Here is a 14,172-nt window from a genome sequence, read left to right as displayed (position 1 = left end):
TCTTGGATCAAGCTCACATTTCTTCTGGATCCTTCTGAGGAGAGAGAGAGAAAAAAGTTTTGCAACAGGTTGGACTACAGAACTCCATTACCCAGAAACCCCCTTCCCCTGCAGAAATGAGGGAGGGTCTGTTTAAAAACTCGCTGTCGGCGTTAATTTCACACATTGCACAATGTCACCGTCACACAACGCGTGTTTACATGTTTATTGAGTCGCTGGTTACTGTTATAAGCGTCAGTTCAGTGCTGATGAACTCAGTCAGGGCTTGTTTACACATGTGACGGGTGCCTATGTCAGGTTCCTGACTGTTTGCTCAAGCAGCACAAAGGGGTTTCCCACAGATATGAATTCTAATTAAACATACAAGCTATTTTTGGTCTTCAGCAGGTGATATTTGTTTTTATCGATAATATTGACTAGTTTGTGTCGGGTCAGCGCAGGCAGTCAGCTGGATACCTATTCACCGAGGGGGAGGGGCGGTGACCGAGAGCACATGCCTTCGTTCCGAGTTTAGCCATTGGTCATCCACTGGGCCTCAGCGTACATCCTACGTTCTGATTGGCTGCCGCGGCTGTCAGTCAGTGTCGCTCCGCGCTGGGATATATAAGTGCGCGGGTCTGCTGTGCCACAGCGCGAGATGGAGCAGCGCGAGCTCACGCACTCTTGAACATTTGAGAGATCAAAGTGCTGTTTTTAATCATCACCATTTTAGAGAGTACTTCTGATATTTACAGGAGCTCTAGTGCAGCGCAGCTATGTTTGTGCGCGCGGATGTGTCGCTTTATATAGTGAGGTAATTTTGTGTGCTTTTCGCGTGCGTGTTTACGTTACTCACGGCGGAGAAACGATCGCGTTTAGTAGTGTGTGTGTGTGTGTGTGTGTGTGTGTGTGTGAGAGAGAGAAAGAGAGAGAGAGAGAGAGAGAGAGAGAGGTAAGGTACGTGTGTGTTTGTGTCGAATAGGGGAGGGAGCTTTCGGATATCGCGTTTCTCCAACATTATTCATGAGCAGTGAGTCCAGGGGCGGAGTTATTAAATGAGCAAGGCGTGGCGGATTTAAATGAGTGACAGATGTAACACGTGGATCTCAAGCACATTAATGCATCTAAAACTACACTGACTGTTGTCAAGTAAGTATGAAGAGTTTCTGACAAACTCATAGCATCCTGGATGACAAGTAGAACTTGATTTTTTTTTAATGTCCATTTGCTAACTGTTGTGTTTTCTGCAGGATCCACACAGTCACATTACAGGCTGATGGATGTGGGCCGTGATGTCCGTCCAGAGTGAGCTTCCTGCCGCCGGCGGGGCGAGTTTGCACGCCCTCCCTCCGCCCATCGCCATCCAGGATGAGGTGACCGCTAACATGGTGCTAAGCGAACTCGCCACCAATCACGTGACGCCTCAGGACAAAAACGGCCTGGCGCCGCAGGGCGAGACGGCGCAGAAACCGAACAAGCGTCGCTATAGCATGAGTTTGTTCAAACACCCCAGTCTCAGCAAACGCCGACGCCGCGCCAACTCCGAATGTGACCCTGTTCTGCCCTCCAAATTCCTGATGGGCGGGAACATCTTCGATCCGTTGAACCTCAACAGTCTGCTGGACGAGGAGGTTAGTAAGGCGCTCAACGCAGAGACGCCCAAATCGTCGCCGCTTCCCAGCAAAAACCGTGACCCGGTGGAGATCCTGATTCCGAAGGACATCACAGATCCTTTGAATCTAAGCGGACGCGGCGGAGACAAAGCAGCGGGGGTGTTGGTGTCGCCCCTAAAAAACAGACGCAGACATCGCAACCGACACCATCCGGGAACGACCGCCGAGCCTCCGGATGGCGAGAAGTTAAAGGTGAACGAAGGGGCGGAGCCAGGTGCGCTATTTCCTGTTATTAGTTCCAAAAAGCCTGTGGAGGAGTCGCCGCGGCCTTACGAACTCAACACGTCCATCAACTGCCGCGACGAAGTGGTGACGCCCATCCTCCCGCGCCGGCGGTCACACCCCTCCGCGTCTAGCTCCGCCCCTCAGCCGTCCAAACACAAGAAGCGCAGGCGAACCTGCAGCCGCTCGGAGCGCCTGTCCATCACGCCGACTCCGTCCGTCAGCCAGTCGTTCCACACTCCGGTTGTGGGCGGAGTCAGCGGAGCTCCGCCTCTGAGGGCGGAGAAAACCCAGCAGAGGAGGCGCAGGACGCAGCGAAACTTCCATTACGGAAGCTACAGCCATCAGTACGGTTACCGCACGCCGTCGCTGACCGCAGACCCACGCCTGGCCGTGTTCAAACCCGAGTGGTTCCGCGGAAAGAAAGTTTTGGATGCGGGGTGCAACACGGGTCACGTGACCCTCGCCATCGCCAGGCATTGGAACCCCGAGCGCATCCTGGGTGTGGACATCGACGGGGCGCTGGTGCAGATGGCACGTCAGAACCTGCGATACTTCTTGTCGGAGCTGCGCGGGTCGGACGACAGAACGAGGTCGGAAGCAGAAGTGGGCGGGTCGGGTGAGGGGTCAGAGGTCGAGGCCGGAGGTCAGCTGGGGTTGGCACCTCTGATGGGTCTGCAGTTGGACCGCGTTCAGGCGTTACGCAGGTTTCCTGTCTCCTTCACACGCTGCCGTGGACCCATCGCCGCACCTCCCATAATGCCTCACATCCCGGGAGTGTTCCCCAGCAACATACACTTCCTGAAGGTAATCTGTGTGTGTGTGTGTGTGTGTGTGTGTGTGTGTGTGTGTGTGTGTGTGTGTGTGTGTGTGACTATCATTCTCAAGTTTTATTGCTCAATTCTGTCTGATTTTCTGACCTCAGTCACTCTCATATCATTCCAAACTTGTTTCAATTCTTTCTTCTGTTGAACATTAGGGTTAGGGTTAATCAGCAGCTGTTGACAACATTCTTCAAAATGTCTTTGTTTGTGTTGAACATAAGAAAAAAAAGTTAAACTAAAATAATAACAAAAGCATAGCTTGAAATAAAGGTAAACATTAACTCAAGTAGAACATGCATCCTGCTGCTCAAAAGTTTGGTATTAGTAAGATTTGTAATTCTTTTTAAAGGACTTTCCTGATCATCAAGGCACAGTTGTACAGGAATAACTGTAATAATGTGAAATGTTAATGCAATTTAAAATATTTCTGTGATCAAAGCTGATTTTTCAGCATCATTACTGCAGTCTTCAGTGTCACATGATCCTTCAGAAATCATTCATTCAATAAATTATCAGTTTTTTTTTTCAGATTCTTTGATCAGTAAAATTTTAAAAAGAACAGCATTTATTTAAAACAGAAAACTTTTGTAACAAACACCTTGTTCAAAGTTTTTTTTTTTCTTTTATTCTTTGAAAGAAATTCATACTTTTATTCAGCAAGGATGTGTTCAATTGAAAAAAAGTGATAGTAAAGACTTAGAAATTATTTCTATTTTGAATAAATGCTGTTCTTTTGAACTCTTTATTCGTCAAAGAATCATGAAAAAAGTATCACAGGTTTCAAAAAAATATTAAGCAGCACAGCTGTTTCCAACATTTAATAATAAATCAGTATATTAGAATGATATCTGAAGGATCATGTGACATTTAAGACTGGAGTAACAGCTGATGAAAATTCAGATTTGTATATTATAATAAAAAACAGTTATTTTGAATTGCTATAATATTTCATAGTATTATTTTTTTTTTTCTGTATTTCTGATCAAATAAATGGAATTTTGATGAGCATAAGAGACTTTACAAAAAACAAAAACATTTAAAATCTTACTGATCCCAGATGTTTGAGTGGCAGTGTATGGGCCATACTACAGAATTGGTGAAGGGAAACATCTTAACAAATGTGTATGTATGCAAATTGTATAATATCCAAGGTATACATTTCTATTAATCGTGCAGTTAATTCTAATATTGTATTTTCAGGAAGTTTTGGAATATTTGTTCTCTCCACGAATTTGTCACTACCGAAACACAGTAATACTTAATTTAATTAGAAGGGTTACATTTGTATTTTTTATTTTTCAGAGGAAAAAAATTCAAATTCAGAGGAAAATCCATAGCAATTAAATTTTTTATAATATTTCAAGTGTGATTTATGACATTTTTGGTAATAATTCCCCAAAAAAGTGTTTAGTTATAGAAACTATATGTTCAGTAGTGACGTTCTTTAAGTTGAGTGAGTCAAGTGAGTTTTCAGACTTTTGAACACATTTACCTCAAAATGATTGGGCCTGTCTACTCAGCATGTGGCTATGAGAGAGAGGGACACAGGAAGGTATTCTGATCATAAATTTATGGGTTTAGTTAAAATTAATCTCTGCCAGTGTTTCGGTGGTGATGTGAAAAATGCAGGACACATTTCTTCTTTACATAAAGTTTCATAATGTACAAAGAAAATGTAAACTATTTTTTGAAACTTAACTTTTTTTTAAAAGAATCAAAAGGTTACTTTCAAAAACAACAATGAAAAAACAAAATACAAAAATAATTTAAATATCATTTTCATAAGTTGAAATGTAGGGGTTCGGATTCAGGACAGCCTCCTCCCATTTGAAAGTACCCAATAAATGATGATTTGATGGATATTAAGCTTATTAATATTTTAAATAGTATTGTGGGTTTCAACAGATAATAAAAAGATCTTAGTAGACATACAAGATTTAAATACTTAAATGCTTTTTAAATGTGTTTTTTGGTTGTGGGTTGTTGCACCTATTCTGTATGTGTATATATATATATATATATACATACACACAAAAAAAAATCTGAAAAAATTGGCAAAGCAACATTTCTATTTTTTATTTTAAATACTAAAACGCATAAATTAAAATAAGTTTATATAGATGTAAATTTTAAAAAACTAATAAAATGGACAAAAACAACATAATTACTAAAACTAACTAAAATTGAAAGTATAAAAATAAAATCTAGTTTCAAAATACAGTAGTCAACATTTAAAGTGGATCAGAAAGGTTCATCAAAGTTGTTAAGACATAAACTGGTATTGTTTTGGTTTTAGGACAACTTTGATGACAGGTTTTGATTTGATTTGTCTTCAGATACAGTATACATGGCCATATTAGTGAATGAATGATACTGAAAGAAGACTAAAGCGTTTATCTTACATATGTTATATGCACACGAACTTGTATATATTCTGGATGTTATATCTGAATAAATGCAAAAAATAAGGCTTCAAATTAGTTAAGTCTTGTCTCTGAGTTTAATGTTTGTGTCTTGAAATGCGAATGTCGTCTGTTGGTTCAGCCACACCTTCTGAGTGTCAGGCTTTGACATGTCTGTCTGTGTGTTTTAGTCTGGATTAGTTCATTCCCAGACTGATTTCATTCTAGAGTCACTGTGTTCTTGAACCTGCTGAGCAGCTGATGATGGTGTGTGTTTAATGTGTGTTTAATGTGTGTGTGTGTGTGTGTGTGTTCAGGGCGACTATGTGCCGGACAGTGAGGAGGCGGCGGTGTCCCAGTGTGCTGAATACGACGTGATTCTGTGTCTGAGTTTGACCAAGTGGGTTCATCTGAACTACGGTGACGCCGGCATCCGGAGACTGTTTCAGCGCATCTACAGACACCTGTTACCTGGAGGAGTGCTGATCCTCGAACCTCAGCCCTGGACCTCCTACAGCCGCCGCAAGAGACTCACGGTAACACCTCAAATACACTCAATAAAACTGACCTGTTTTTCCTCCATATTCTCAGAGACTCAAATAACCAACTTCCTGTTGGGGTTAGAATTTTGCTCCAAGAGGCTTTTTTGTAGGTATTGGTGTGTTACATGTGTCTACCAATTTTCGTGCATGTACGTGAATCACAGCTGAAAGCACACACTGCTGAACGTGTACAGGTGGCGCTATCGAGCCATTTGCCACACCCACTTCTGAAACCCATATCAGACGTACATTTTCGCCAGGTTTGATGTGTGTGCAAAGTTTCAGGGGTTTTCGGGCATGTTTAGGCCCTCAAATGCGATTCATTTAGTAAAAATATGAATATGCGAAATATGCGATATGATGGTTTTTAGTCGTGGATGATCAGCTTTTGGAGGAATATTGTCATCTCAATAATACTGTAGTACAACACAACATACATTCACATCAGTGTTAGCTCAGCTGTAGAGTTACACTTACACAACACTGCACTTTATCACAAAACTACATTATTTGCTTTAAAGGGGTGATCGGATGCCCATTTTCAACAAGTTGATATGATTCTTTAGGGTCTTAATGAAAAGTCTCTAATATACTTTGGTTAAAAATTCTCAATAGTAGTGTAAAAAAAACACCCTTTTACCTTGTCAAAATCAGCTCTGCTAAAAATCAACTCAATTTATTGCATGGCCCCTTTAAATGCAAATGAGCTCTGCATGCCCCGCCCCTCTCTGCTGAGGGATTATGAGACGTGATGTTTACTTTAGCCGCATTTAGCCATTTGCAAAGATGCATAAAAAAAACCTTGAATTCACTTCTGCTGTGAGTGAAGCTCCATCAGGAACGATTCACACGAACATAGACGCATATGTAGATCAGGATCGGTGCTTTCTTTTTTAAAACGAAAGTAACGTTAATCCTCTGCGTAAATACCACTGGGTGTATTTTGATCATTGTAGGGTGGTTGTCTTCACAAACTGACAACACACATTAAACAGGAAAAAAAGGGTTTAAAACAACCTGAGAGTGAGTAAATGATGCTATAAAAGTAAAAAAACCATGACAGAATTGATTTTTGTGTGAACTATTATTTTAATGTTAATAACACAAACACACAAAGAGGAAAATCTCTCACTGCTGTTGACTGAAGAACTTTATCACAGTTCTGCCCTCCAAAGGCAAAGTGCAGTAACTACGCCAACACTGAAAGTGAGAAAAATGCCTTTAAATTTTTTACGCCAGCTAGTCAAACATGTTGACTCTCTCGTTTCTGTAAAACAGGACAAAATTGAACCAGGAGACTTTGCATTGAGACAAAACAGTTGTCACAAAGTCCATTTTAAGCCTTAACTCAATTTTGACCAAATGTGTAGTTACTGTGCTTTGCCTTTGGAGGGCAGAAGTTGCTTTAATAAGAGTAAATGTACAATTAATGTGTATAAGTAAATAGTGTTTCACTTCTTATATTAGCCAATCCAAGTTCTTGAATGCTTCTGCTAAATACACCTACTGTACCTGGAAAATAAGATTTATTTGTATTATGTTCGTTTGTAATGTCAAGATCTAATAAGAAGATAAAATAATGACTCACTCGCTCACTTTTTTTAAATCTTTTTTTATTTTTTAAGCTTTGGTCACAAATTATTTACCTTGAAAGGCTTTGTTTAAAAAAAAAAATTAGTTTGGCTGTTCTGCTCAGAAAAATTGTTAAATAGTAAAACCAACATGACAAAGAATTGTGATATTTCTGAAAAAGTTATCTAATTTTTAATACTTTTAACTCATTTTAATTTATGCTTAGGATTTTAGTGATTTTTTTGCATGTGCACATGTTCTTCAGTGACCTTTGACCCTGGTGTATACTGCCCTCCAAAGGCAAAGTGCAGTAACTACGCCAACACTGAAAGTGAGAAAAATGCCTTTAAATTTTTTACGGCAGCTAGTCAAACATGTTGACGCTTTCGTTTCTCTAAAACAGGACAAAATTGAACCAGGAGACTTTGCCACAAGACAAAACAGTTGTCACAAAGTCCATTTTAAGCCTTAACTCAATTTTGACCAAATGTGTAGTTACTGCGCTTTGCCTTTGGAGGGTAGTATAGCAGTGGATCATTTAACAGACGTGATGTAAGCTGTAGCTGATCGTGTGTGTGTGTGTGTGTGTGTGTGTGTGTGTGTGTGTGTGTGTGTGTGTGTGTTCAGGAAGTGACGTACAGGAACTACAGGAGCATCAGACTGAAGCCGGATAAGTTCAGCTCCTTCCTGACGACTGATGTGGGCTTCAGCAGCTACGAACTGATCGGGACGCCCCACAGCGGTCCTAACGGTACTGCACACCCACACATACTCGTCTAGAGTAAATGACACTCAAGTCAAGTTCATTTCTACAGCAGATGATTCAGAGTCACTTCACAGTAATGAACGGGAAAATCAGTGGCACTGTCGCAACACTTTTTTGATCAGGAATCAATGATTTCAGTTCTAATTACATATTCAGGTTCAACTAGGGGTGTGTGATAATACCATAATTGTTGTTTTAACAATGTGCAATTTGACATTATCAGGTATATCGTGAAAAGCAAACAAAACACACCTATAGAGTGCACACCTGCATTACATTGAAAAGCCTAGTAAGCGAGGTTAAACCAGTATATATAGTATATATTTGCATCATTTCATATAGTTAATCAATATTGCACAAAGAGTGTTTTTTTTCTCCAAAAGTCAGCATGATTACAAATGTGATGTTGATTTTATACAACAGTTCAATAAACAAGTTAATATTAAATTTAGTTTTAGACACTGTATTGGCTGTTTTTGCGTTTAAATGATTTGTTTCTATTCCAATGACTCGCTTATCAACAGTGACCTGCTGCCACCTTCTGGCGGTTTTCGTTTCACATTTAAAGTATCTTTTCAATTTAAATCATTTTAAACATAAAAACATTAAAATATTAAAACATTATGTATTTGTAACTGCAGGTTAAAGCATTCCATGTCTCTCAGAGCTGCATCAAACAGTGTGTAAATACATCTAAATGCTGCTTCAGACGCAGGTTCTGTGTTTCCTCTGCAGTGCAAAGATGAATTTAGTTGAGACTGATTTGATTTGCCTGGTAACAGCCCAAATGTAAGAGTTTGAATCAAAAGATGCACACTTTTAGAACAAAAAAGTAAGGCTTTATAAAGGTAAAAGTGCCCATGAAAGGTCAAATTCAATTTAATCTTTTTGTAAAAGATTAATTTCTATCCCTGCTGTGAACGAATATAAAGAATATCACAAACTTCAGGAGTCAGCTGTCCACGCACAACAACACACTCGGCCAAATATCGTCTTATTATCGTTATCAATATTATTTATCTTTTTCAATATTGCCCACCCCAAAATGTTTCGTTTGGGAATCAGTCATTTCAGTTAATGAGTTAATTTCTAATTCAGCTTGATTTCTAGTGTTCAGATGTGAATCATGGGCTTTTATTCTGATTCTGAGGAAGTGAGCGTAAACTGATTTGAGGATATGACGCTCCTATCAGTGTTTATTAAGCAATAAATTGATATTGAGATAATATGAGATGAACTGTGTGTAGTGTTGGACAGATTACTTCAATTGTAATCTGTTACTGATTACAAATGACATGATGAAAATTGTAGTTAGTAATGCAATCTATTAGATATTCTAATTGCACTACTGTTGGCTTACTTTTGACCTTGTTTACTCATTTAACACGGACATCTGAATAGGATTACTTTGTACCACAATGATTGAACAATTTAACACTTTATTTAATACTTTAAGACAAACTGTAATACTTCATCAACACCAAACATCATGTTATGCAGCAGTTTCCCACATGAGGATTTATAAAGTGAGGAAAAGCTAATACGAAATAAAATTATACAAACGTGAAATGCAAACAACAAAAAACACTTACTAAAAGCAATAAATTATGAATAAATTAAAAATATTATTTAGTGTAAATTCTATAGTAAATGTCACCCTGGACCACAAAGCATGAAGGTTAATAGTTTTTTTCTTTTATGTAAATAAGCTTTGCATTGATGTATGGTTTGTTAGGATAGAACTATATTTAAAAATCTGCAATCTGAGGGAGCAAAAAATCTAAATATTGAGAAAATCGCCGAGAAAGTTGTCCAAATGAAGTTCTTGGTGATGCATATTACTAATCATAAATTAAGTTTAATATATTTATGGTAGGAAGTTTACTGAATGTCGTAATGGAACATGATCTTAATATCCTAATGATTTTTGGCATAAAAGAAAAATGGCTAATTTCAACCCATACATTCTCCATACAATAATGCATATATTATTAATAAACCAAAGTCTTAAGTACGACGGATATATTTGTAGCAATAGTCAAAAATATATTTATATTTAACTATTGCTACACATATAGCCGTCGTACTTAAGACTTTGGTTTATTGATGATCTAGTAAATGATTCTATAGATGCACTGATCAGGATTTCTGAAACGGTCACGTTTGATTCTGCTTTCAGGTGTTCAGAGGTCGATTTACCTGTTCCACAAAGACCCCTCCTCCAGCAGGAAGTGAGTTTCAGCGTTGGAATCATCATGTGATCATCCGAATGAACACAGACACTTGTGGTGTTGTCGAGTTGTGCATCTAAGGTGTGTTTCTTCCTGTGGACTACTTCCTGTTTGCTCCGTTCTTAACTGTTTGCCGCAGCGGTGACTGTTTGACCTCTGACCTCAGACTGGCTGTGGTCCGGTCACATGGACGTCCTTGTGTTTGAATGGACGACAGACTGAGTGACGCTAAGAACACGTTGACATGCACACGCGTGTTCAGGACACTCTTCATGGTTTCCTTCAGCAGCTGACGCTCATACCTGATGTTTTTGATCTGAGCCGCTTCCACATGCGAATAAATCTGATGTGTTTCTGATCTCTTTTGTCTTTCACTCTGATTCAGTCCTGATAAAAATGTTTTAGGTTTATAATAATGACAGATGAATCTTACACAGAAGCTTCTTTAATCTTCAACTGAATTCTGAATGACTTTCAGATATCTGACTCTGGAGCAATAGCCAACAATTCCGCCCTCCAAAGGCAAAGCGCAGTAACTACACATTTGGTCAAAATTGAGTTAAGGCTTAAAATGGACTTTGTGACAACTGTTTTGTCTTGTGGCAAAGTCTCCTGGTTCAATTTTGTCCTGTTTTAGAGAAACGAGTGTCAAAATTGCAGTAACTACAAAATCCAAACTAATACCATACAGGGTCTAAACTTTAAAGGCTTTTTTCTCAGTTTCAGTGTTGGCGTAGTTACTGCACTTTGCCTTTGGAGGGCAAAATTAACAATTTTATGCCAAAATCATTAGGATATTAAGATCATGTTCCATGAAGATATTTAGTAAATTTCCCACTGTAAATATATCACAACCTAATCTTTGATTAGTAATATGCATTGGTAAGAACTTCATTTGCACAACTTTAAAGGTGATTTTCTCAAGATTTAGATTTTTTTGCACCCTCAGATTCCAGATTTTCAAATAGTTGTATCTCCACCAAATATTGTCCTATCCTAACAAACCAGACATCAATGGAAATGATATATAACTCTCGGTTTTGCAAAATTGCCCCTTATGACTGGTTTTGTGGTCCAGGGTCATATGTTTTTGTTCATACAATGAAAGTCAATGGGGTCCAAAAAGATTTGGCTCCCAACGTTCGTCAAACCTGAATGAGTTTTTTATTCTGAAACACAAATTTTGGAGTAAATGAGGACAGAATGATCATGTTTGGCTGAACTATCCTACAAATGAAACCTAAACTAGAGTCTGAAAACAGTGATTAACAGAATGTTAATTCTGCAAAAATGACCAGTTATCAAAGAAATTCAGTTTGAGCTGTCTCTGCAGAAGACAACACAGTCATTATTCCCATCACTAAAACTATGTCTGTAGATCAGATGGCCTGCTAAAAATAGCTGCATGACAGTTTAGATGAGACTATATTTCTAAAGATAGAAAAACTAGCAGGTCTATACAACCTGTTTGAAGACTGTGTGTGTGTGTCACCAGGAGAGGGCAGCAGAGCTGTTGGTCTTTCAGAAAACAATATCCAGCATCATGATGTTCACACACGAACACACACTCATGCAGATATGATTTCTTATGAAAATAAATGTGACTTGACACATCAACACTGAGTATTAAAGAATAAAAATGATACATCGCAGTTGCAAAAAAATTATGTTTCTTGAGGAAAGCATTCCAGGATTTTTCTCCATATAGTGGACTTCAGTGGTGCTCAATGGATTGAAGGTTAAAAATGCAGTTTCAATGCAGCTTCAGAGGACTCTAAATGATCCCAGCCGAGGAATAAAGGTCTTATCTAGCGAAACAATCAGTTATTTGCTTAAAAAAAGTTATATTTATAGACTTTTTGATCTCAAATGCTGGTCTTGTCTAGCTCTGCGATGCACATGTGTTCTCTGTGTACTCCAGTTCAAGACAGTTAGGGCATGTCTAAAAACTGCCATCTCATTTTGTTCTCTAACTTCAAAATCATCCTACATCACAGTTTTAACTTTTTTTTTTTTTGTAAAGTGTGTTTGATCTTCTTTGCACGTTCACTTTGTAAACACTGGGTCTGTACTTCTGCAGCGATGGAGGATGATTTTGAAGTTGGAGGAGAAAATGAGATGGGAATTTTTAGACATACCCTAACTGTAGCAGACCAGCATTTGAGGTTAAAAAGTATTCACCAGATAAGACTCTTATTCCTCAGATCGGATCGTTTAGAGTCCTTTGAAGGATTAAAAACTGCATTTTTAACTTTCAATCCGTTGAGCACCATTGAAGTTCACTATATGGAGAAAAATCCTGGAATGTTTTCCTAAAAAAATTAAATTCTTTGCGACTGAAGAAAGAAAGAACATCTTGGATGACAAGGGGGTGAGCACATGTTAAGAAAAGTTTTATTTTGGAAGTAATCAGTTAATACATTTTATTAAATGTTCACTAGTGCTAAAAATGAATGAGTGTGTGTTTGTACTGTAGTCATGAATGAATGTGTGTTGAGGACAGGTGTGTTTTAACCCCTCGAAACAGATCTACAGAGGAAACATCATATTGGTGAGTCTGTCTCATTCACTCACTCAGTCCTGATGAAGGCTGTGTTTGATTGACAGATGGCCAGGCTGAACTACATCTCCCAGCAGGCCGCGGGGCAGCGGCTCAAAGCCCTAAAGAGGTTTAAGTTCAGAGGATCAAACGACAGCTGGAGACGGACACACATCAGAGACAACCACAGCAGACATGCCTCTCAAACGAGAAGGTGAGACATTCCGCTCTGAGTGTGTGTGTGTGTGTGTGTGTGTGTGTGTGTGTGTGTGTGTGTGTGTGTGTGTGTGTGTGTGTGTGTGTGTGTGTGTGTGTGTGTGTGTGTGAGTGAGTGTGTGTGTGTGTGTGTGTTTACTGTTAGCCTTTTGCATCATTGACACACTATTTTCCTGCTTTGACACAATCTATATTATTAAAAGCAGTTTCTAAATGAAGATTGAGTTGAGTGTGAGTGTGAGATGTTTCAGGTCTGTCTCTGTGATGCTCTGTGCTGCTGGTGATTACATATGTGTTATGTTCAGGGTTACAGTAACACACATTATAATCTGTTCCGTGTGTGTAATGCTGTGTTTGTGTGTCAGATACGGAGCGAGCGCTGCAGGCGATGGAAGCCTGTCAGTCAGCAGGTGATGAAGGTTTCAGGAATCGTGCTGAGAGACTCTTGACCATCTTTCAGAGTGACCTGTTTCAGGCTCTGCTGGGTGAGACACACACACACACACACACACACACACACACACAGAGCTAATCAGCGGCGAGTGTCGGTACTCTCTATATTTAGTGTGTAATCTGTCATTGGGAGATTTACTCACACAGATTAGAGAGGTCACTGGAGGCGGGGCTTGGCAGGTTGAGCGGCGTGTGATTGGTCGCTGAGGATGAATGGCGCTGTCAATCAGCGTCAGGATTCCCTGCTGGCAGACCAGACGCTTTTAATTGACACACAGACACGAGCGGATCATCACACGCTCAGATGATTCATAATCCACTAATCAGACATCTGAATTACACCGCCGGACACAAATGTGGAATTGTTAAGATTTGTGTAATGTTTCTGAGAGAAATCTCATCAAGGCTGCATTTGTTCAATAAAAAAATACTGTCAAAATGTGAAATATTACAATGTAGAACAGCTGTTTTTTCATTCTATAAATATATAGTGCTGCTCAAAAGTTTGGGATCAGTAAGATTTTATTTTTATTTTTATTATGCGCATCAAAGTTGAATTTATTTGATCAAAAATACAAAAAAAAATATAACGAAATATTGCAATTTCAATATACTTTAACATATAATTTATTTCTGTTGAATTTTTTTTATCAGCCATTAGTCTTCAGTGTCACATGATCCATCAGATCTATTACTATTACTTTTATTATCATTAATGTTGGAAACAGTTGTGCTGCTTAATATCTTTTTGAA

At 39.0% G+C, this 14,172-nt stretch overlaps 2 protein-coding genes across 2 annotated transcripts in view; both read left to right on the top strand.

Annotated features, from left to right (window-relative positions):
- Positions 1 to 647: 647 nt before the first annotated feature.
- LOC141290994 (7SK snRNA methylphosphate capping enzyme-like) lies at positions 648 to 10,563 on the top strand. Its single transcript, XM_073823142.1, has 5 exons — positions 648 to 1,128; positions 1,230 to 2,681; positions 5,418 to 5,636; positions 7,842 to 7,965; positions 10,160 to 10,563. Exons 2-5 carry the CDS (start codon positions 1,260 to 1,262, stop codon positions 10,213 to 10,215), a joined length of 1,821 nt encoding a protein of 606 aa, XP_073679243.1. The 5' UTR covers positions 648 to 1,128; positions 1,230 to 1,259; the 3' UTR covers positions 10,216 to 10,563.
- Positions 10,564 to 12,842: 2,279 nt separating this feature from the next.
- dlg4b (discs, large homolog 4b (Drosophila)) overlaps positions 12,843 to 14,172 on the top strand; it is a 40,085-nt gene continuing 38,755 nt past the window's right edge. The window contains exons 1-2 of the mRNA XM_073822620.1: positions 12,843 to 12,964; positions 13,332 to 13,451. Of these exons, the coding sequence (XP_073678721.1) occupies positions 12,946 to 12,964; positions 13,332 to 13,451 (139 nt within the window). The 5' untranslated portion in view covers positions 12,843 to 12,945. The remainder of the gene's footprint in view (positions 12,965 to 13,331; positions 13,452 to 14,172) is intronic.

Source organism: Garra rufa, chromosome 18, assembly GCF_049309525.1.
Source record: "Garra rufa chromosome 18, GarRuf1.0, whole genome shotgun sequence".
Taxonomy (NCBI): domain Eukaryota; kingdom Metazoa; phylum Chordata; class Actinopteri; order Cypriniformes; family Cyprinidae; genus Garra; species Garra rufa.
Note: the sequence above shows the minus strand (reverse complement) of the source record. Positions and strands in the feature narration are given on the sequence as shown.

What these genes read in the sequence shown, in the direction of transcription:
- LOC141290994 (XM_073823142.1), top strand. Translation starts at nt 1,260, where the DNA reads ATGTGGGCCGTGATGTCCGTCCAGAGTGAGCTTCCTGCCGCCGGCGGG. An exon ending in GCCGCCGCAAGAGACTCACG is followed by an intron (nt 5,637 to 7,841) that starts GTAACACCTCAA and finishes GTGTGTGTTCAG; the next exon opens with GAAGTGACGTACAGGAACTA. An exon ending in GCCCCACAGCGGTCCTAACG is followed by an intron (nt 7,966 to 10,159) that starts GTACTGCACACC and finishes TTCTGCTTTCAG; the next exon opens with GTGTTCAGAGGTCGATTTAC.